At 40.1% G+C, this 25180-nt stretch overlaps 1 protein-coding gene across 1 annotated transcript in view; it reads left to right on the top strand.

The window, feature by feature from the left end:
- rsu1 (Ras suppressor protein 1) overlaps positions 1-25180 on the top strand; it is a 57577-nt gene that overhangs the window by 9050 nt on the left and 23347 nt on the right. Inside the window, exons 4-8 of the mRNA XM_041961404.1 lie at positions 2543-2663; positions 5883-6001; positions 6570-6652; positions 9888-10002; positions 17044-17176. Of these exons, the coding sequence (XP_041817338.1) occupies positions 2543-2663; positions 5883-6001; positions 6570-6652; positions 9888-10002; positions 17044-17176 (571 nt within the window). The remainder of the gene's footprint in view (positions 1-2542; positions 2664-5882; positions 6002-6569; positions 6653-9887; positions 10003-17043; positions 17177-25180) is intronic.

Below are 25180 nucleotides of genomic sequence, written 5' to 3'. Positions count from 1 at the left end.
CAATACTAAACGTCGCCTGTCGTGTCATTAGCTTCATGCAGGGCTGCAGGGTTTTTCTTCCCCAATACATAAACCTACAAACTAATAATCAAGCAGCTCCCCAGGTCACAGTAAATCACAACAGGGCCAAGGAGCCCATATGGAAATCGATATCATATATTGTACGGAAGACCTTATAAATACTATTGGTTTGTCCATCTGTATCGGAGGTTGCGGAGTCCATTGATTTAGCTCTGGTCTGTGGCCCACAGAGAGAGAGGCCAGTTAAATGAAATTGATTTCTGACATACTTCATGAACTAGCGGGACCTTTTAAAACCAGCAGCTCTTCACTGACTCTCAAACACAACTGACAATCTAACTGTTGACTGTTGTACTGTAAGCGCTTGGCACTGTGGCCTGGCCTGCAGGACTGCTGTGTCCCTTTTATTCCATTTTTTGACAGGACAATGCAAAGTGATGAGCTTTGTTAAATGTGACCCATTGCACTCCGGCTACACCGGCTGTCACACGTGTCCTTCTGCAGTCTGCTGATACACTGGCACCTAATACTAAAACAGACACAGTACCACTGTATTCCTCTGTATTGGACAAAATCCTAATATGCAGATTAATTCTCATACAAAATATAAAATTGTACTTGAACACACTCAGTTTAAAATGTTATTAAGTTTATTAAGTCTTTATTTTATCTTTATTTTTATTAAGTTTGAATTGTTATTGTTCTTTGACAAAACGATTCATCTTTTATTCTGTAAAATGTTTGTAAAATTTGTTTAAAATGTCTGCCACAGTTTCCCAGAGCCCAGGGTGATGTCTTCTATTGACTTATCTTGTCTGACCAACAGCCTTACATGCAAAATAATTCTAAAAAATGAAGTAATTATTGTTACTGTTGATGATTCATTTTCTGTTGTTTGATTAATCAACTCTTTGTTTTCATCATTGTACTAAATTACTTCCATTGGAATCGGGAGGAAAATAAAGCGCAATGCATTTTGTGCTCTGGTCTCTCATTTTTGTTTGACATTCAGATGGCAGCAGCACTGCATGAGCTTGACTAACCTGGCTAACTGGGGTAAGACCACTATCACGCTACAGCCGATAGTGGGCTTAGCTGGGCTTACAACAACTGCTGCAGTGTCAAAACTTTCCGCGTAAAACTTGTGCCCTAGAAATCCTACTCTCTGCATCTAAGTATATAGACATAATTATAATATTTTGACAGTAATTCATTAGGTCACCGATGGACCTGAGCCCTAGGTCTAAATTAATCTGCCTTGGTGGAACTCTTTCAGTCATTTGCCATTGCTTACAAAAGTCATGTGTCAAAGTGCTAATTGCCTTGATAAAAGATGCTAATTTGTGGTTAGTTTATTTTGACTTAGGATTTTGCAGTGTAGTTGTACTTCCACAGTTTAATTTATTCATAACAGATTTGCCTTGCCAAGGACAAAAATGGAAAGAAGAAGTCACTTTTACTTAAGAATTATCACTTTCCTCCTTCACTCCTCTCTGTTTCTCCCTCCTGGGACTCACTCCTCCCCTTCTCTACAATTCATCACCTCCTCGGACACAAGATTATCCATGAGGGGTGGAGATTTTGCTCTTGATGCATGTGTGTGCCCACAGGAAGCTGCTGGTATAACCCTAAACTTATGAAGTCTCTTGGCACACAGTCTATCTCTACACCAAAGGTCACTTTCTGAAATACTGGCATATGTTTATTTAACAAATAGATTAAAAACAAACAGTACAGAAAGCATGCTTCACTTACTGACCTAGATTTTTACGTCTTTTACTTTTCATGTGGCAGTCCTCGTCTGAGGGGCACCCACTGTCCGTCAATTGTTACAGTTTGTACACTATGCTAATTCAAATGCTCATAAGTAGAGTTAAAAAAAAAAAAATCTGTTTTGTGATGCCGCACACACGCACACACACGCACACACACAAGCACACGCACCCACATGCACACACATGCACACACATGCACACACATGCACACACATGCACACACACACACACACACACACACAAACACACACACAGGTCCAACTGATATAGTATCAGTATGCACAGACCTCACCTCTCACACTCATTCTCCTGGCAGCATTCAGGTCAGGGCCTGAAGGTTTACTCTTCCTTCCACTGCTTCCATCTCTCTTCTTCCATTGATCAGACTGATAATCCGATAAACTTCCTGCTCTTTGTTACCAGCCCAGTGATCTGTGTCTGCCTCTGTGGCTGCAGACTGTAGAGGAATAAAACTGTAAACTCAAGTGAAGAGAGAAACTGCAATATGTGTGCTGTTCAAATGTCACTGTGAACACATCGTCTAATTGAGATATTAATTACTTGAGGTTTGCCACGGCCCCTCAGATAATGATGACGAGCTGGTTGACTGGAATTGGGGCTGCTGATGAGTGTTAACCACACTCTGTGTGTTGTATTAGTTGGAGATAAAAATTTAAGAACATCTTGGAGAAGTGGTTGCATGTGTGTTGGATGTGGTTGTCATTTCTCTCCTTTGTGTTTTCCAGCGGTGCCGGCTAACATCTCTGAGTTGAAGAATGTGGAGGTCCTAAACATGTTCAATAACCAGATTGAAGAGCTGCCTACTCAGATCAGTAGTCTTCAGAAGCTGAAACACCTCAACCTCGGGTATGTCCTACTTTCAATTTTTTTGTGTTCTCTCTCTCACTCACACACACACACACACACACACATTGCGTCCTTTCACATTCTCTTTAGATCTGTGCAGGAGCAGTACAGTAGATAGTTAAATTGCCTCTTGCTTATTTACTGCTGCCCCTAGGCCAGGCTTGTCTACTGTCTGATCATCTTCCTTTTCTTTGTAAACACACACACACCCACTTACACACTTACATTCTACCTCGGTCACTAGACCCTCTTTTCAATCCCTGTGGTCTCCACAGTGAAACCTCAATCGATCCCTTAGGCTCTTCCAACTCACATTTGGGCACCACAGGTATTTTGAACCTTTGAGCCTTTCTGCTTGATTTGGTTCATAAGGCTGCATGACAAGACAGAAACAAAATCAATGGGTGAGAGAGTTGTTGTTTAAAAGTTGGTTTAACTGCAGTTTCGAGACATTTCACTTGAAATGCAGTTCATTCGCCTTTATGGTAATGTATCACCAGCAATTTCAACATAAACAACAAACTTTAGTTAACAATCAGTGTACAAAATGCCAGCACTCAAGAGGTGCCAGTCATTTAGAAAAATATGGAAGTGTGTTAGAAATGGCTATAAATGCCTTAAGGGTGGTTTTAGATATGAGTGCAGACTCACACAGGGAGGGTGTCAGTGACAGGAGGATCAGGAGGAGCCTTGGAGTGTATTGATCCACAGACAAACATCATCTGTATAGTATAAGCCTCATACTGCTATTCAGGCCGTGCATTCACTTTTCATCGTCTGTTTATTTTTCTGTTGGCTGTGTGTGCCTTTGTATTTGTCAGCGATCATGTGTCTGAAGGGGTTTAATCTCATTTGTCAAACACACATAATAGAAATGAACTAGAATTGTTGTCCCTTTGACCCAATAGTTGGTTGCACACACAAGCACACACAGTTCTTGATGCAAACTTAAAAAATACACAGATTCTATCAGAATATCTACTGTAATACGAAAGGAAACACTGGTATTTAACATGGCTTAAGTCCTCTTCTCTGTAATGTCTGTGGAGCTCTTTATATTTTGCCAAACTAACCAGGTTACTACAGTTTCACATGAACATGTCCTCTGATTACCTACGTAACCTGGTTTCTCTGAGTAACCTTATTAAGTAACCTTAGTAACACGAGCGACGAGCCCAGCCAAAGCAGCCAGTGACTTACCAGGTTTGACATCACACATCACAGACAGTATAACCAGTCAGCCACAGAGGAGCAGTATTAGGATGTAGCTGCCTAAATTAAAGATAAATCCAGTGTTAGATGACTGAACAACAGTTGCTGCAACTATTAATTTCCTATATGAATGAGTACAAACAAATATGAAATACTTTCCCTCTAGACCTCCAAAAATGTCTGTTTGAAATATAGTGTTAGAAAAATTACCTAGTCACAATCTATAGAATGTCATCTACTCTTCCAGTCATTGAAAATTCTGACTTCTTGAATATACATAATCTCAAACATTAGCCACTGGAGATGTTTCCAGTCCATCCAGTACAGTATGTGCACCATGGGTTGCAAGTTTTCACATCACATGCTGTGTAAATTATGTACTGTACTATGGTTTGCTTCCAAACATTTATTTATTTATTTATTTAGTGAGTTAGTTAGTTAGTTAGTTAGTTAGTTTTTATTTATTTATTTTTTGCTGGTATGCCTGAAGATGAGATTTAAGGTGAGGACAAAGAAACTTTATTCCTCCTCATGTCAAAATCTGAACATGCTCATGCCATGAGCTGTTGGATTTTCCCATTGATTTCGCAATATTAAACCAGCAGGAAAGCTACTCTGACATAACTCTGATGCATTGTAAGTAAATTGGGATCTTATTTCAATTAATTGGTCATTATCCTACTTGAAATAGTTGCATCTTGTCTAATAATCTTAAAGCTAGAGTTGGTTAAACAAGAGTAAGCTACATTTTGAAAGTATGCACCCAAAAATCCCATCCCCTCCCTTCAAGGGGTGTGTACTCGAGCACAGCACATCATTGTCGTTGCTAACCGTGTCCAACTATCTCATGTGTCATTCACATGTAAGAAAACACCGAACATTAGTCCAATCAATGTGAACAGTGAATGTGGCTATTGCCAGTACTTTCAGCTGTCAAGCTACCATGTTTGTATTGTGGAATTTGGGCTGCACTTTCTCTGCCATTCTTAACATAACATATCTGCTCCCATCATGTGCAATGAGTGCATGAGCAGAGTGCATGCGGGTATGCACCTATGTGTATTGACAGGCACCTTAATGGCCTGGTTTATTGTAGGCTTGAAATGGCCGCATGTACTGGAATGTTCTCTTTTTTTTGTCAGAGCATTTGATTTATTAATTGCTTTTGGGATATAAAGAGAATTTCAACAAATATAGCAAAAAATGCTTCCTAGATACTTAGCTTTAGAGTTGGGCAGTATCCAATTTTTGACATGTGTAACCTTCCTGCAATATTCCCACGGTACAGGCTTTGGCAAGCTGATCAGAAAATGCACTGGAGGAGTTTGAGGGAGCTTTTAACATTTTTTGTTGTAAAGCATTTTGAGATGCATTTCTTGTATGGCAGGTGCCGCACAAGTAAAGTCTATTACTATTATTATCTTCATACAGTGTAAAAAAATGTGATACATATTCCAGTTTTATAACATCAATAACAATAACATTTTAACAACAAATCCAAATACAGCTTATAGCCTAAAGTAAATAAAGAATAGCGCTCATATTTACTTTTTCAGGCTTGAGCAGGACACATAACGTAACGGAATTTGCGGTGCAGAACACCTGCTCTGATGGTGAACTAGTGAGGCACACACATACACAAGTACTTCCGGGCCACCCCCGGGCTGGCATCTGAATTCAAACACAGAAGGGGATCTTCATCTCCATCCGAAATGCTTCCAAACTGCAGCAGTTGCATTTTTTTTTCACACAGGTGACTCGCTTGCAATCGTCATTTGTTTTTTTCTAATTCTCCTTTCTGAGGTGAAGCTGTTTCGTGATGCACAGTTATGATTAATTAATTGTGTGCTGTTGGTTGAAGTAGATGAAATTTTTAAGAAAATGTTACTTTGTCTTCACACATCCCTGAATTTGAATTGCAAAAGCTTTACATGATGCGCATTTCTACAGTGATGGGTTTGTGTGTGTAATGTGTTTTACGCATATGTGTGTATTTTTTGAGCACAGTATGAACCGTCTGAGCAGCCTGCCCAGAGGATTTGGTTCATTGCCAGCTCTAGAAGTGTTGGACCTCACTTACAACAACCTGAACCAGAACTCCCTGCCTGGAAACTTCTTCTACCTCAGTAAGTGTACACTGACATGGAGACACACACACACACACACACACACACACACACACACACACACACACACACACACACACACACACACACACACACACACACACACACCAGGCTAGTCTGAGGCAAGTAGATTATCCTGATCTGGTGCAGTGTTTTAACTCAGGTGGTAACAGAGGTGAAGGGGTCAAGGTAGAGCAAGAGGAACTAGACCTCTGGCTATATTAGTGATGTACAGTAATATGGGTTTCACATTAAAAGATTAATAGAACTCTAAAGCAGAAGTGGCTTTTTGGCTTCATCTTCTAAGAGTTATATTGGACAACATCAACAGCTCCTCTTTGTGAAATACTTTTTTCCACAAAGAGGAAGCTGACCATCTTCTTTCACTGCACATGTATGCTGTGCCTGTTGTCTTGCCAGAAAAGCAGAGGGTGTGTGGAGATTAATTCTGGCCAGTTTGTGAGGCAGTATTCTTAATCAGGCTTGACTCATGTTATTGACCAGATTCCAGTCTGGTTAACCCCCCAGCACACACACACACATATTAACAGAGATACTTGTTTTGCAGCCACTCTTCGTGCCCTCTATCTGAGTGACAATGACTTTGAAGTCCTGCCTGCCGACATTGGAAAGCTGACCAAGCTGCAAATAGTAAGTTAACATGAGTCAGTCGGTAATCAAGTTCGTACATTTACAGTGCAGCAGTTTATTAGTGAGTAGATCAGGATTGCACAACAAAATGTGAGTGTGAACGCGGAGGATGAATTGAGAACTTTCAAGCCTGAAGAGAGAAGCTGCACTGTAGCTTAGTGGTACGGCAGCAGCTACTTCTGTATCACTTGCCAGACAACAGCAGGATATACAAGCTGTTGCTGAGGCAGATATTCTCCTTTTAGTATCCTTTGGGCTCTGTGAGTGCAAGTAACTTCATCGTTATCACTGGTGCTCGGTTAGATGGTTTTAATCACCCACTGCAGAATCCTACTGTCCTGGGTCAAATTGTAAAAAAATCCATGCATTTTACATAACTGTTTCTTTGAATGGAGTATGGTGGCTTTGGTGAGTATGATATAACAACTGTCTCTCATTAAACAAAAAAATCTTTAAGGTATCTTTGTTGGGATCTTTCCATTATTTTGTCAGATAACAATCTGAGCCTGTCAGTGGCAAAAACCAGTGATGTACTCTGATTATGCATTAACGCCCCACTGCATGAACAGGAAGGGGCTGAGTACCTAGCCTTAGAGGCTCCCATGCTTAACACTACAGTGGAGGAAATGTGACTGCCAATCCCAACTGTCTGGGGTGTGTGAGGAAGTTGCAGGGTGTAGTATTCAAGCTCAGCTCAGTTTCATGGGAGGGGGCTGGGTTGAATGCGCACGCTCCACCACTTCTCCGTCCATGAGGAGGGGGGCGTGATCCGTCTTTCTGGACCTCCTGAAATCCACAATGACCTCCTTGGTCTTCCCTATGTTCAGCACCAGGTTGTTGGCTGAACACCACTGGGTGAGCTGGCGTTGTTATCTGAGATGAGACCCACTACTGTAGTGTCGTCCGCAAACTTCACGACTGTGTTGGTGGGGTGGATGGCAGCACAGTCGTGAGTAAACATGGTGAAGAGGGCTGGGCTGAGCACACAACCCTGTGGTGTGCCCGTGCTGAGGACCAGAGGGGATAATGTTGCGTTTCCTATTCTCACCACCTGAGGCCTGTTGGTGAGAAAGTCTCTGATCCAGTGGCACAGAGACGCAGGCAGACCCACTGCGTGTAGCTTCAGCGCCAGCTTGTCTGGGATGACGGTGTTGAAAGCTGAGCTAAAGTCTACAAATAGCATCCTGACGTAGGTGTTGGGCTGCAGGTGGGTCAGGGCTGTGTGCAGGGTGATGGAGACAGCATCCTCTGTGGACCGATTCCCTCTGTAGGTGAACTGAAGGCTGTCTAGGTCCGAGGGGATGAAGTCTCTGATGTACCTGAGAATAATCCGCTCAAAGCACTTCATGATTACCGGGGTCAGTTCTCTGCTGCCTGATGTGTCGAAGCGGGCAAAGAAGCTGTTTAAGGTGTCAGGCAGGGTGGGGTCGTGGCTGGCAAGCTGAGTGTTAGGCTTGCAGTCCGTTATGGTTCTGATGCCTCTCCACATGTTCTGTGGGTTGTTGTTATTGAAGTGATCTTCAATTTTGTTTTTGTACCGGAGCTTGACCTGCTTGATTCCTTTCTTCAGCTCTGCTCGAGCCCTGCTATAAGCCAGCCTGTCACCAGCTCTGTAGGCAGTATCCCGGGCTTTCAGCAGGGACCACACTGTACTGTCCAGCCATGGTTTCTGGTTGGGAAACACTGTGATGGTCTTGACTGGGAGGACAGCATCAGTGCAGAACTGAACATAGGACAATACAGATGATGTATATTCCTCTAGGTCTGCCTATTGTCTGAACACAGTCCAGTCAGTAAGCTCAAAGCAGTCCTGAAGTGCAGAGGAGGCCTCCTGGTCCTGGTAGTTGGCTTTGTTCTGCAGGCCAGAGGCTTGTAGGCAGGAGTAAGTTTTACTGAGATGTGGTCTGACCTCGTCGATTTTGTTGGTGAGAGACCTGGCGTTAGTGAGGAAGAGACTGGGGAGATCCGGTCTGTGAGTTTTAGCATGTAGCCTAGCACGCAAACCGGCTCTCTTGCCACGCTTTTGTTTACGGTGCCTCCTCCGTCTCCTTGGCAGCAGCGGTGGGATGGTGGTGGGCTCTGTGGTCAGCAGCTCCGGAGGAATAAAGTCCAGTTTAGGGGGTGTGTGGAGTCCGAACTGTACTCCAAAGTACAACAGTTTGGACCTGCTGTACCATGTTAGAGCTTCCAGAAGAGTGGTGAATGTGGAAATGAGTAAAAACAAAGAAACGAGCGCTGCGTCTGTACGCACCGCCACCTTGAATATGTGCTATAAAGCACTTTGGATCAACTGTGCTGTGTGTGAAATGCTATATGAGCTGAGCTGAGTAGGTTAAGGTTTTGTTGTGTCAATACAATCAGGCGAAAGAAATTTCATTCTTGTTTTCACATTATTGAAGAATTAAATATATTTTAAAAAAAAGAACAACAGGAACAGTGTAACTGCACAGATCAGTTTTCACAGGAACCTTTTATTTTAATAAGTGAAAGTACTTGAAATGGAAAATGTTAACTGTGAGGTCTGTGGATTATCCAGAACCAAGGATACCATTAGATATACAGTACTTTCTATGTATGTGAAATATTCAATTAATTCTGACCGAGGTTTTTCTGTTTGTTGAGAAATCCAGGTCAAAACTGATGCAGTTTATATGTTGCATTCGGCCCACTCATCCAGGTGTCACCTTGTCAGATTATTGTTTCTTTATATGTTTCATGTGTATGCTGGTGTCTTGTTTGAGACAATAATTAAGAGCTGCGAAAGACAAAAATCTTTCAAAATTTCACACTGGAGCTTTACGAGAGAAAGTTATTTGTTTTAACTACATACTTTTATAGTTATAAACTTTTTGTAATTAAAATTCATTATGAGCTTTTCAGTAGTCAAGTGTTCCTTAAACTTATCAAGCTTATCTAGGTTGAGAATCAACGAGGAATGACTGAAATCGCTTCAGTGCACATTTTTGACAGTGCATTGTCAGTGACTTGAGTACAAACTACAACTTTTGATGAAGTTTGATGTTACATGCAGCCAAACAGGGGAGACTGTGGATTTAGGTTTTATCATAGTAAAGGAAAAGATTAATTAAAACAGCTAGAACATGTTAGTCCAGTCTGAATTTGCTCAGAGGATTTGTGCTTAAAAGAAATGATTCTGCTGCTGTTGTGCTGTTTTGTCAGATCTTGTGTTAAAACAGTGTGTTCTGTTTTTCTTCTGTTTTTTTCTCCTGCCCAGTTGAGTCTGAGGGATAATGATCTGATCTCATTGCCTAAGGAGATAGGGGAGTTGGCTCACCTCAAAGAGCTTCACATCCAAGGCAATAGACTGACTGTCCTGCCCCCTGAACTTGGTACACACACACACACACACACACACACACACACACACACGCTCACAACCTCACATGAGTCTTGAAGGAGTTCAGTCAAAATCTAAAAAACCTACCTAATATCTATAAAAGCCTAGAATTACACTTTGTCCATTTGTTTTACAGCATTGGTTTATCAGTATCTGTTTTCCAGTGGCAACTGTCTGTGGTAATTAAAATAAAACGCATTTATTAAAAACATACTCCTATTTTTAATACGTGCAGTGCATTAGATTCTGCTCTAATCTAGAGCTGTTTACTGGCAGGAGAGGTGCTGACTTCCACTGTTGGATGTGATATTGTAACTAAATATGCACTTCCTGAAGAAAATGTGTGTTAAAGCTGGAAGCTGGCAGCCGCTGCTTCACCCAGCTGCAACTGCTTCAACAGCAATTATTCACATTTTTTAGCACCACCTAATAGGAGAAGATATATCAAATGCCACAGAATTGTTGAGCATCCCTATCTGTACAACTTTGCTGAATTGGGTTACGTGGAATCTTACATTAAAGAGACAAAGCAGTTAGTAAATGGTATGGTGGTGTCTTACAAATGGCCACACGATTGGGCTTTTGGTGTCATGCTTCAATATGTCGTACACATGCTCATAGAGAACCAAGGTCAAGAGGTAAAAAAAATTAAAATGGCTTAATATTATATATTATTATATTATATTACTGTATATATTATTATATATAACATCATAAAAGGGAATCATGTGGTACACCTGCCCAAGATGGCTGCCTAGGCGAGGACAGGCCTTGCTTTTCCTCAAAAGTCCTTTGAAATTCAGGTTTAAGTCATCACTGTAGTGAAATGTTGATGTCAGCGAAGCAAGCCATCATCTGACTCTGAGGAAACACCCAAGATAGCTGGGACATCCAAACCATTCTTGAGACTCTGACCAAAGATATGAATGGTGTGAAAAAGATAAGATAAAGATCACATCAAACTTAGAAAAAGACGAAAAAGATCAAATAGACAATAAAGAAGGATACAAATAAGATCAACTATATATGTGTAAATTATATACAGTACATTATCTTAATATTGTTATATTATTAATTAGATTAATATCTTAATATATCTAAATAAAAAAAAACTTAAGTATAAAAATACTGTTAAAATTTGAATTGTACAAGTCAAATATGAATAATAAATATAGTGTTTTTTGTAAAAAATATATAACATTAAAAAATATGTAATATTGCAAGATATTGCACAAATGTAATGGACATGAGCAAATGTTATAATGTTAAACAACAGCGTAGTACAAAGCATAGATTTGTGATGGGAAAACATCAACACTGTGCGATGCTGAGTTGGATTTGAACAGTCTGACAGTGGCTGGAAGACCTGTGGTAGCGTTTTAGGATCACAGAGGAAGTGGACTCACAAAGAAGTCTCAACACAATGCAAAGTTCCGAGGCTGTAATGTCTCTTCAACCTAAACAGTAAATCCAACAACAAAGGTAATAGCCGGAAGATATCAAAGGGAAGGGGTACCTGTTCTTGATGGTGATGTCATTCAGGCCCTTGCTAGTCGATGCATTGATGGGACGTCTTGTCCTTCTTTCACACGAAGAAGAACCTGACTCCTGCTGGGAACGAAGAGGGTCAAATAACGCCTGCTGCCAGTGCGGTGTCTATGTAGACTTTCATAGCCCGAGTCTCAGGAGAGGAAGTAGAGGCATCCCTTAGGGGATGACGTGCCTGGCAACAGATCGGTGGCACAGTCATAGGCCAGATGAGGGGAGAAGTGGCCTTAACCTTGTTGAAGACTTCCTGTAAACACTAAGGGACCTTGGAGAGGTCTGGATACTTTGCCTCAGCACCTGGAGACAAGGAGGAAGGAGTGGCAGATTCAATTCAATTCAATTTAATTTTATTTATATAGCCAAATCACAACCAAAGTGGTCTCAGGACACTTTACATTTGGAGCAGGTACAGACCAAAATCTTTATCTCCAGAGACCCAACAATTCCCTCATGAGCAAGCACTTGTAACTAGGTAACTAAAGGCTCTGGCTCCCATTCTGGTTTTAGAGACTTTAGGAACCACCAGTAAGCCTGCATTCTGGGATCGCAATGTTCTACTGTGGTAATAGTGTCCTTTGAGTTCTTTAAGATAAGATGGTGCCTGACCATTTAATGCATTGTAGGTCAGGAGAAGGATTTTAAATTCTATTCAAGATTTTACAGGCAGCCAGTGCAGCGCAGCTAATATCAGAGCAATATGGTCTCTTTTCCTGGTTGTTGTCAGAACACATGCTGCAGCATTTTGGATTAGTTGGAGAATATTTAGCAACGAATTGCTTAGTATTGATAATAAAGAATTGCAATAATCCAGCCTGGAAGTAACAAATGCATGGACTAGTTTTTCTGCATCATTTTGAGACAGGAAGTGTCTGATTTTTACAATGTTACATAGGTGGAAAAAGGCAGTCCTTGAAATTTGTTTTACGTGGGAGTTAAATGACATATCCTGATCAAAGATGACTCCCAGATCCATCCATAGTTACTATCTCATCAGATAGTGACTTTCTAAGCTGTTAGGCCCAAATATGATAACTTCAGTTTTGTCTGAATTCAATAACAAAAAATTGCAGGTCATCCAGGTCTTTATTACCTTAAGACACACTTGGAGTTTAGTCAATTGATTAGTTTCCTCTGGCTTCATTGATAAATATAGCTGAGTATCATCTGCATTACAGTGAAATTTTATTGAATGTTTCCTGATTATGTTGCCTAGAGGAAGCATATATAGAGTGAAAAGGATCGGTTCAAGCACAGAAACCTGCGGAACTCTGTGACTTGCTTTAGTGTACACAGAGGAATCATCATTAATCGTTCTGAAAAGTAGGATTTAAAGCAGCTTAATGCAGTTCCCTTGATGCCAATGAGGTGTTCCAGTCTCTGTAATAGGATACTGTGGTCAATGGTGTCAAATGCAGCACTAAGATCTAGTAATACCAGTACAGAGACAAGTCCTTTGTCTGATGCAACTAGAAGGTTGTTTGTGACTTTAACCAATGCTGTCTCTGTGCTATGATGCACTCTAAATCCTGACTGGAAATCCTCAAATAAACTATTGTTATGTAAAAAGTTGCACAGCTGACTAGCAACTGCTTTCTCAAGAATTTTAGAGAGAAAAGGATCAGTTAGAGATAGGTCTATAGTTGGCTAAAACCCCTGGATCAAGAGTAGACTTTTTTAGGAGAGGTTGAATGGTAAGAAGAGAAACAGTGAAGGTGACAGTCCGGACCCCAAATGACTTCCCCGGTTGTGTTTGCGGAGCCACGGGTGTCCCAAATGAGGGGGTGCAAGGGGCCTTTGTACAGGTGAAAGCTAACAGTCTCTGAATGGGACTCAGCAAAGGAAATGGTGAGGGAACAGTGCAGTGACTCCTCTGACACAGTAGCCGACCATCCAGAGATGACTTTGGCGACGACTTTGACTAAGACTAAGACTCTTCAGGGTGGAAGATGGAAGAGGCAAGCCCAGTTATGAAGAACTTGTTCAAAGAAAAACTAACTACACTGCAAGGATTCTCCTGATGCCAGAATATCTGAATCTCTGGTGTCAAAGAAGGAACTGAGGCCCGAGATCTGGAAGGATTTCTGAAAACTGTGCTGAGATATCAAAGTTGACTGGTATGATGGCTATGAGATAGAACAGGGGTCTGCAACCTGCGGCTTTGTTGACAGAGACAGAATCTGTTGCGTAGCCTCAGCACCTGCATGACAAAGCCAAGTTGGCTGTGCTAGCTGCAGCAACATTATGCCCAAGATGTACAGGAAAAACACAAAAAATATGGTGAAGCGCATACCACAACAACACAAAAGTGAGCATGCATTGCATTATCCTGTTGTCATGACGATCATGCTTGACAACCAGCAACACCAGTTCTCCATCCCTGTTTAGGGTGAAGCAGTTTCCTAGCGGCTAAAGAATGTTGGAGGGAATTGCTGATGAGGGAGAAGAGATGCCCTTAAGCCCGGGTTAAGATAGATAAACGTGCCTGTTACAGATCAGATAAGATCAACAGTTGGTCAGTGAATTTTGAATTTTAATCAAGTGCAATTTGACTGAATTTTTCCCAGAAAACAGCCATAGAAACCATGAAATCAGAATTTAATATAAACAAATTAGGCAGGACTCAGTTGGGGTGGTTGCATGTTTATATCAAGAGTTAATACTATCCAATGATTGTATTCAAAATAGTATCATGGAACATAGCAGGCTGCTGCAATGTTCTTGAAAGGAAAAAAAAAATCTATTTGAAACCAAAAAAGACAGACATGGGGGGAGGGGTGTCAAGTTGATTATAGTACATATTCTAGCAGGAAAAGAGATGTGATCATAATGTTTCAAGTACTTAAACTGAGCAAAGCAATGCAGAAGGAACTGGAAGCTGACCTGCATTATCTAAGAAGCCATGACCTTAAATGCATGGCAAAATGCAAGCTAAACTGTAATATTGTCAATTTGTTACTTCTTTTGTAATAAAGTGTTGAAAAATAATATTTTATAAAAGGTAGTGGGAAACAGAGAGAACTAGAAAAGTTCCACTGAAATAGACATCATCATCAAAAACTGTCAGTTGTAACAGTTAACAGTTAAATAAGGTTACCAACTGCCAAAAAACGTTAAATGCACGCACGCGTGCACGTGTGCGTGCACGTGTGCGTGTGTGTGTGCGCGCGATAGATAGATAGATAGATGCTTACATTGACAGACAAAAATTGCTTAATATCAATCCACCAATCAGATCAGAGGAACAAATGATGATGATGATTATGATAAAGGTTTAATCAAATAATTGTCAGCTGTGTGTAACTTTAACTGTGAAAGTGCTGATAAAGTACCACTCAAACATGACTCCCTCATCGCCCTTGCTGAAGATGTAGAAGTGTAATTTGTGTGGATAAACTTGACTGAGAAATCACAGTTTCAAGTCGGAACGTTTGTGTTTTTGCCTCAGACGTGAGTAAAATAACATGGTCGTCAACAAGACACCTGAAGGATGCTCTGGGCACGTTGAAGCTGAAAATGAAAAGACTGGAAGTTGTATTTTTTGAAGAGGCACATAATTTCGTATGTTTTTCTGAGAAACTATTTGAGAAACTGAAGAGAAAAGGAGGAAGAATGCATAAAACTGTATCAGCTGAATCAGCATTCACACTAATAATGATAATAACAGGAACAGGGTAACAACACTGAATGCTGAGTCTGTATTTATGCTTTTGTTGTCCTATTATTTATTCTTAATATAACAGCAGTGTCACCATTGACCAGTGACCATTACTGGCAGTGTCTCCCCTTTGCCTCCCCATCTTCCTTAGCTCAGTTCTCTCTCTCGTGCAGCTGCTGCTACTGAGGGCTCCAGGAGCATGCATTTGGTTTGTACCTCATCTAAATTTCCACTGGACCCTCAAATGATGGAGACCAGGAGGCAATGACTGTTTGCGGAAATGTTAATGCTCTAGTAAAATGTTTTGAAATAAACAGTCATCGTCATAAAGACCACCCTTCCTATTGACATACAGTCTGGTGCAGGTTCTTTTGACTTGGCTGCAGCTGTCACATACACATCCCCCTTGCTGTGTGAGCATTAACCCATGTCAGTGAAGCAGCACATCCCCTGTGTCACCCACTCAGTGGTTTTCCCCACACATAGGTTCTCTGATATAATGTGTGATAATGAGCTCATGAATGCCATCCTTATGCCTTGTGTGGACAGCATGTGTTTGTCTGCGCCCAGTGTCTCCTCTCGTCCGCCTTCAGTGTGTGTGAGTGTGGGCTCATCTGATCACATTTATGGGCCCTCTCCTCCTAAACAGCGGCTTCTTGACATTGCTGTCCCTCTATCCTATGCCCCTTCTCCCTGTCACAGTTCGGCTGTGAACTCGAGCGTGGGGCAGCCTCCAGAGACTTATCCCTCATGTGGAGCAGGTCGGTGAGGGATAAACCCACAGGCGATAGTATTTGAGGGCTGCGCCTATACTCATTAAATCTGGAGTGACGGTACATAACTAACGGCTCCACAACAAACAGTACAGAATAGATGCCAAAAAACAACAAAATAATAATTATAATGAACTACAATGTTTCTAAAGAGGTGGAAGCTGTCAGCTGCTGCCACTGTTGCTCCTAGCTATGGCTGTTGCTATCTGCAAGGTGCTGTTACAGCAGCAACTCTTTTAGCACCACCTATAGGTGAACTTGTATCAAATGCTACAGACTTGTTTATCATCCCCATCTGTACAACTTTGCTGAATTTGGTTGCCATGGAATATTGCATTAAAGAGATATGGCCGTTAATAAGTAGTATGGTGGTGCTTTACTAGTGACCGCAAGGTGGGGCTATTAGTGCCATGCTGTGTGTCACAAATATGCTCATGGAGAATTTATTAACCAAGTTTCAGTTTATTCAAGTATTTAATAAATTGTTGAAAATATCAAGTTTTAATGTCACCGTGGAACCCCCTGTGGTTGCAGTTTGTATAAAATGTTACACACTTTTGCAATGTGGCTGTATGTACACCATTTCCAAATTTTCCAAAACGGTGGGAATATTTTGTTGGTGCTAATAGCCGTGGGCTATATCAATCAGTCAAACCAAAACATAAAGCAGAGAAGCCCAGATTCCAACAGACACAGAGGGAGCATGACTTCATTCTCTGCACAGGAGTCAGTTTGCTGTAGTATTAAAGTTCAAAATCTCATACATAAAATCTTTAAGTTAACAAATTCCATTTCCTCATGCTTGTATCCAAATCAGTCAGTAATTCAATGCGTGTACCAGCAGGATAAATTTGGGTGGGGAAAGTTGCGTCAGCATTACAACTACTGGAAGGCACTTACCCTAGCAGCTCAGCGGTGCTGCCCAGTGGCCAACAGATCAGACCGTGGTTACACTGAGTAGTTTCAGGTGTGAATTTCTCTAACTGTGTAAAAGGGCAGTATTACACACATTAACAGATGATGAGAATGATCAGTTCAATTGCCTCTCTGTCTGCAGGTAATTTGGATCTGACTGGTCCCAAGCAGGTGTTTAAAGCAGAGAATAATCCCTGGGTCACTCCCATTGCAGACCAGTTCCAGCTCGGCGTCTCCCATGTCTTTGAATACGTTCGGTCAGAGACCTATAAGTAGTAAGTAATAAGACTCACTCACTTTCTCTCTCTGTTTCCCTCTCTCTCTCTCTCTCAATTCAATTTCAATAAACTTTATTGACATGACTGTAGATCCACAATATTGGCAAAGCATTACGAATATAAAGTATAATAATAAAAGTAATTGCGCAAAAAAAATATATTATAGGTAATTTACATAAAATTCGATTAGATAGATTATATATATATAAACATAAAATTATATATGTACATTAAGTAGATAATTAAGAATAATAACTTTAAAAATATATAATGAAAATAATGAATTTATATTCATGTGTCACAGAACGATTTTTCTGCAACACATGAGTTAAATAAAAGAAAAAAAACAGATTGTAAGTATAGACAGGTGTGTCAGGTGTTGTGATGGTCGTCTCTCAGGCTGTGACACAGTTTGACATATTTAGCTGCTGCTAAGCTGCTGACTCTGTTCTCTCCACTTTGATTTTTGAGAGGAACTCTCGCGTGTTCGTATTTGCTGCAGTGCAGCAGGAAGTGTGTCTCTGTCTCCACTTGTCTGTGTGGACATAGCTGACACAACCTGTCCTCTCTGGGCAGCCAGGTCTGCCTGTCTCTCTCTCTCTTTCTCTCTCTCTCTCTCTCTCTCTCTCTCTCTCTCACACACACACACACACACACACACACACACACACACACACACACACACACACACACGCACGCGTATTCCTACATTACCAAATGTGGACTCTTATTCTACATTAACCTAGTGCTGACCTCCGTTTCTGGTCATTGAAAAAAAATGGAATACAAAATTTTCACTTAAAATGGGTTAGGGTTGAATGTATGTATGTATGAATTTGTTCTTAATGACTTAATTTTTAGAGTGGTAAGAAAAATCCATAAATATATATACATAGACTCTGTTTTCAATCATGCTTCGACTACAGTTTGTTGTGATTGTGTAAGTGTCTTCAGAGCATTCATTTAAACTAATTTATGGTACTATTCACAATGCTGATTTGGACTTCTGTCTTTAAGTATCAATACTGAAGTGTGGCTATCACTCCATGTTATCTAAAAGGTCGTTTTTTTCCATATGGTGGTACGAGAAGCCAGGGTAGTGCCACCTAGAGTAGCTATATCATTTGATAATGAGTTTGTAAAGTGTTCATGGTCAAGTATTATACATTTCAGTTTGTCCAAATTTAGTAGAGCAAATAGACAATAAAGATGAATACAAAATACTACCAAATGTATATATATATGTACATTACATACAAAAGATATAAAAGTAAAGTTGCCTTTATAAGGATGGCTCAGTTTCTCAACGGATAATTTTGGAATTGCACATGGTAAGATATGGATAATAAAAAACAGTGTTTCACACTATCGCACAGTAGAACTATATAAAACAGTACAAATATTATTGCACAGGATATTTGCATTGACGTGCAAATGTTAGACATAACTAGCACAGTAGTGCAAAACAGTAGGTCTGTGATATTGTGATGTCAAACAACATCAACACAGTGCTATGTTAAATGATGTTGACAGTTAAAAATTGAATGATGTTACAGTTGAACAGTGTGACAGCTGCTAGATGAAGGAACTGCGGTAGCATTCCTTGTTAAAAAGTAAATGCAGTACTCTGTTGCTGAAAAAGCTGCTTAAGGCCCCAGCCGTCTAATGTAGGGGGTGAGAGGAGTTGTTGGCAAAAGCGATATAGCGCCTATTTCTGATTAAACAAAAATAATCTTTTTAACTTAACAAAAAGGGGTCATTTCTATGGTGTATATTAGTTCTGTCTACTGATGGGCTGGACATCTGTGTTGATGTTGCCTCCTATTATAACTGGGCAATTGGAAATGTTTGGGAAGAAGGAAAAATATATGAAAGTGTAAGTGCAATTAAACCTTTGTAAGCGAACAGCCAGTGAGTTCTTTGGCAAAATAGAAAATGTGTAGAAAGCGATATTTTCATCTACTTTGCCTTCAGTCTTCTATCCACCGCTGGTATCTGTTACACAACCACAGCATGTTGGTTAGTATAACAGCTTATTGTGATGAACAAGCTAAAAAGAAAGCGATCTGTTCGAGACTTAACCCAGCATTCTGATGTCAGGAATATTATTTTTATTTTTATTATTTAGATACGTTATCAGATATAGATATCAGAGATATTATGGAGTTTATATACTCACATTGTAGTATGCATCATATATACACACACACACACACACACACACACACACACACACACACACACATACATACATAGATACACATACATGTCAAGTCATTCCATTGATTTTTTATTTTATTTTATTTTATTTTATTTTATTTTATTAATTTATATAGGCCAGTATTACGAATCACAATTTGCCTGAGGGGGCTTTACAATCTGTACAGTATACGACACCTTCAATCCTTAGACCCTCAACTCGGAAAAGGAAAAACTCCCAGGATGGACAAACGTGCAATAGATCCTGTGTGTGCAGACAGAAAATCATGTTGTATACACAATTTTGTAATACAAATACAGCTATGTACACTGTAAAACATAAGTGAAGAGTATGGATCCAGGAGGACGTTTAGCAACTTCAGGTGACTCCTCCTTACCATGGAAACCTGAAAAAAGAACAGGCCACGCAGACACAGAAAAGGCTAGCACCACAATTATACAAAGGCAAACAACCGATAAATACTCCATCAGAGAGAAGCCTGAGAAAGTTGGGGAGGCGAAGAAGAGTAGGTGGGATCAAAATTGTGAGTTTTCATCGAATGGCATTGCCCTTGTGGCATGGCCATTTTTAATGTTTCGCCATGAAACAGTCTTTATACCTTCAGTGTAATTTGCCCAGTCAGCCCCAAATTAACATAGGACATCTACATGCCAATTGGGAGTTACTGCCATTGTGCCACCTACTGGATACAGGGTGTAAGCCCTGTGTGACAATCATGGGGTGGGTGTTCTATATTGGCACCTAGTGAACACAAGTCGTTACACTTAACTCCTTCGTGCAGTGTCCAAAACATGAAAATTCAGAGAGCCCATTCATTGCTGGTTGCAGCTTTAAATTGTATTTTCCAGTTTTCCATTGTAATTCTTCATGACACATTTCAAAAGGGGATGAATATTGCACTGCAATTATCTATCTATCTATCTATCTATCTATCTATCTATCTATCTATCTATCTATCTATCTATCTATCTATCTATCTATCTATCTATCTATCTATCATGTTTTCTTTTTAAATAAATATTTTTTTGCAATATACTACTACAGACTACTTGGTATGTTATATTGTTCAGAAATATTTTAAAAAGAATCCATCATATATTAAGTGAATATTTGCCAGAATGGAACCAATCCCTTTTCTGCCCAAGATAGTATTTAATGCATTTGGATTAAATTATGGATCTTCCAACGTTTCAAAATAAGTTTCAAGTAAGTAAGTTCATCTTCCTGTATGTTTATCACTTTACCAATCGTCTTCCATGTTTTAAATGTACTGGTGACACAATAGTTACTTGTCCTAATAAATGTTTCTGTATTTCCACAGAAAACTATTGAACCAAATTATTGTACTAATTCCATTTCAATTCCTTTCCATGTTGGATTTGCTGTAACAGTCATCAGCGTCATTAAGTGCTTAATCTGAGCACTATAGAAAATGCTTTTCAAATCCGGCAAGGCCAACCTTCAGCTTTACATTTTTTCATTTCACTTTCATTTCTTTTGTTTTTTCCATATTAATTTTCTGAGGGTCCTCAGAAGTCCTTAAATTCCATTCCCTAAAATACTTAATATACAAGTGTGAGAAGTGTAATCATTTTGACAGGTTTAATCTTTTTAACAATTTTCATCAATTCAGCTCATTTAACCTTATCTATCAAATTTAAATTGTTTCATTTACATTTATTTTGGAATTTCAGATGAATGCATGTGCATTTAAAGTTATATTTTCAAAAAGAGTTATATCCTTTAACTTTGAATGAACCATTTGTACTTCCACAATACTCAGAGACATAACTACTGATTTCGGTTAACAGCCTCTCATACTCAGAGCTGCATTGAAGTGTTTCGCGCAAACATGACACTTTTTGTTGCTGCTTTACAATTAAAGCTTTCCATAAAAAAAGTGTAAAAGAAGGAACAAAAATCTGTAGATTTGAAAAAAGCACTGTGAAGGCTGCCATTAATTCTTTGTTCCAGGCAGGAGATGCTGTAAATCCTCTGTTGTGAATGCTTCAAACCGCTGCTCTGAGGCATGCTCTGGAACTGATCCCTACACTGTCTGACTGTGTGTGAGTGAGGAAAAAGGACCATATTCCTTTCTGTATTGTGTTTGCATACTTCAGTGTGCACTGTGTGGGAGTACGTCTTCTGTCTGGGTCTGCATCTTTCCAAACAGTGTTGTTGAACCAATTGGAGTTATTCAGTCACACGGTTACCAATCAGATCAGATGTGTCAGATGCTTACTGTACATAAATATATTCATGCCTTTTGAACTCAAGGTTTTGTTGCCTTTCAAAATCAAACAACAATGAGTGCCGGAATATTTTCATATCTTACTGTGGAATTAATTTCATCGGACATCCTGACTTGAAAGACTTGAATATATCAGTTCAACAGATTTTACCAGTAAAAAATGGTAATTGCCAGATAACAAAAACCCAGCTCCTAGTCAGCATTGATGAAGTGACAGGTAGTTGTGTATCTTTCGTTTTATGTGAGCTGTCCAGCAGCTGGTATTCAGAGCTATATTGTCTCCTCTGGCTTACTTGACTTTTATCTCATCTTTCTTCTATTCACAGTTTTTTTCAATGCGTTCATTCGCAGTAGCTCTCGATGTACTGGACTAGCCCTTGGAATCCTACAATAGCACCTACAATCTCAGCACAGCTGCACAACACTATGGTACTCTCCATTTCTGCTTGCTTTCATGTACTCATGAACTTGCTAGGCTATATACATTGAGCCCTGGTACTCTCTGGATTTTTATCTTTACTTGTAATCAAACATAATTGCTAAGGAGCTGCAAGACATTATTAGCTGGCAGAGTTATAGACTGTGGGCCAGAGACTAGGCTATCCAATGACAGTAGAGTGAATACATTTAGAGGTAGACATACAGTAGGCCACACACACAGTCTGGACAATATAACCGACATGCACACAGAATCGCAAAGGGGTTATCAGAACTAAGTAACTTTATAATGGCATTTATCTCGTGATGTAACAAGTTATTTTTAAAGGTAGTATTACCAGCACAGACAATCAAGCATGGCATGTTTTAACTATATATTTTTTCTCACTTGATTGTAATTCCGCCCTGCTAGTCAGGAACTTCCAGCTTTCATTTTGGAATAAGATTTTATACATTATATTTATTGACAAGCAGATCAGATTGACCAGCCACCTGCGTCTGTCAGGCTGGATGATGGAGAGCTTAGCTGCTCTCTATTGTGGACTGCCACTCTATCTTTGTGATCGATCACTGTCAACACTAATATCACTACTCATAAAAGCAACACATTCATTTTTTATCATTCTTATCAATTCACTTGGAAACAAACACCACTGTCCACTGATGTCATCTTCTTCAAAAGGGCTAAAAGGAGGGGCACTCTGTTGGTCTGGTGCTTAGACTGCTGCCTCACGGTGGCCCTGTGCATGACTTGATTCTGACTTGGGACCTTAGTTTACATGTCATGCTCTTGTCTTCTAGGGTTGAGCGATATGGCCAAAATTTGGTATAATGATTTTATAATGGTATATATCACAATGCAGTAATTTTTTCTGTAAATGCAATTAAGAAATGGTTTAAAGTAACCATACTATTATTTGGAAGACTAGAGACAATAACTAAAGACTGGGAACAGTCACAGTTACTCTCGTCCTCAGTGTTTTCTTCTCACCTTCTTCTTCTGCAGTGGTTGTCAAACCAGCGTAAAGTTAAATTATCACCACCAGCTGTCACTCTCTCATCAGACGAGAATGAAGTAAGCAATCATCCTGCCCAAATCACGTTACCATGTCAGGCTGCTGGATTCATGGGCTCACATGAGAATCCAGCCCTGATATGCTATATAGCCTGCCCCGGATATTTAGCAGAGACACTAAAGGATTGCTCCCTGGAAACAGAATTGCCAAAGGCAGAAGCCCCAAAAATGTTTGATGATGTTCAGTTGCTCTTGAAGTGATAAACAATAAGGTGCAGCCTGACCTCACTACTTGGGCATGTTCCACTCGTGGCTATTTTCAGTTTGTTGTCCCGCTTTTGATGACTATTAAACAGAAGATAGCCCCTCAGCCTGTGGAGAGATAGTGTAGGAACAGAAAGTGAGGATGTGAGAGTGAGAAAGATGTATGAGTGCCTGTGAAGAAGTGCAACCGTGAAAGAGAGCACACATACACACACAAACCAAGCAGCAGCCTGTCTTCAGACAGGTGTTAAACAATTTCCCAAAGAGGTCTCTGAGTCTTCACAGCTTCATTCACACCTGACTAAATGTCCTTCATCTTCCAACTCTGTCAACACTCAGACACACACACACACACACACACACACACACACACACACACATACACACATCTGCCTGCGCCTCAAATTTCAGTCTAATTTAGTCTGAATCTTGAATGTGAAAGTGAAAGTAGTAATGGTGTGCTCTTCTATTTTTCTTGTTGGAGAAATTGTATTTTCTCATGCCCCCTCCACGGGGAGGTCAGAGGTTCAGGTCAAGTATATAGCTCAGTTTTTGGAGAGAGATGGAATGCAGCCAGGAGGCTATGATTGCAGGCTTTTCAACCTGCCTTCATGAGTTCGTTTGAAGCATATTGAACCTTCTTGTGTTTTTGAATTTTGGTGCTGGGACTTCCCTTTGGGTTACAGATGCACTAGTGCACCCTTGATAATGTGGGTGTTGGTAGCTGGCAGCAGCTTCTGGTGACTGTTTAAGTCACAAATCTGCCTAGTGTGACAGGAGTCTTGCTGATCTGAACTAAGCAAGAAAGCAAGACTTTATTGATATAGCATATTTCATTCCAAACAAAATACAGCATGCTTCACAAAAAAATCTGTCTGGATTGTTCTGTACTTATCTAAATACTAATGCTAGCATCCTTCTAAACAGAAAGACAGAAAGAGAGAGAGCAAGAGAGAGCGAGAGAAGGGATATGTTACCTGTCTTATATGTTTCACTAGCAGTCCTGTTATCCTGACAGTGAGAGCTGCCAGACTATGTAGCTCATGACATATTAACATACTGTAGAGAGAAACCCCTCTCTTTCCCCACAATACACTATCTTTTATTCATTTCATCCTGTCTCCCTTTCTCTTTCCAGATCTTTCCTTACATTTCATAGCATTTTAGTTTTTTTTTTGTCTTTCCAGGTTCCAGGATTACAGTGTGTTCTTGAAATCACTTTAACGATTTTATTGTATCTTAATCAATAAAGCTATCTACATAGGCTCACATTGACTCATGTTTTAAGCTAGAATTGCACCTCTTCAAAAATAAATGTGAACATCTCTGTGAATCCATGCATAGAATGATGAATATGGGTAATAATATGGGTACGTTATGGATGATATAAGTAACCTATGGGTGTGCCCTGGAGGCTCTCAAGGATCAATGAACACCTCCCAAATGTCAACAATGTGGTGTGTTTTGTTGTGTGCCAAGCAAGTTGTTTGGTTGATTCAACTCCTGTTGGGAGGCGGATTCGAAACTAAGACTTGAATAAATCTTAACATAGTACATAAAAAAGCCACAGGACTGTATCTAAGCCACCCCCATGCACATTTGCGTGCATGCGTGTCAAGAGAAGTTCAGTTCCATCTTAAGTTGTGGTCTGCACATGTAACTGCAGTCTGATACATTTATAGGGTGCGTTTCAAGTCTACATTTTTCTGTTTTACATGCTAAACCACAGTGATTGTGTGTTGTGCTCTCTGTGCTGCTAAAACAGGGGTTACCCTCACTCAATACTGTGCCAGAGGACGGAAGATGCTGCTG

Source organism: Chelmon rostratus, chromosome 20 (assembly GCF_017976325.1).
Source record: "Chelmon rostratus isolate fCheRos1 chromosome 20, fCheRos1.pri, whole genome shotgun sequence".
NCBI lineage: Eukaryota > Metazoa > Chordata > Actinopteri > Chaetodontiformes > Chaetodontidae > Chelmon > Chelmon rostratus.
Note: the sequence above shows the minus strand (reverse complement) of the source record. Positions and strands in the feature narration are given on the sequence as shown.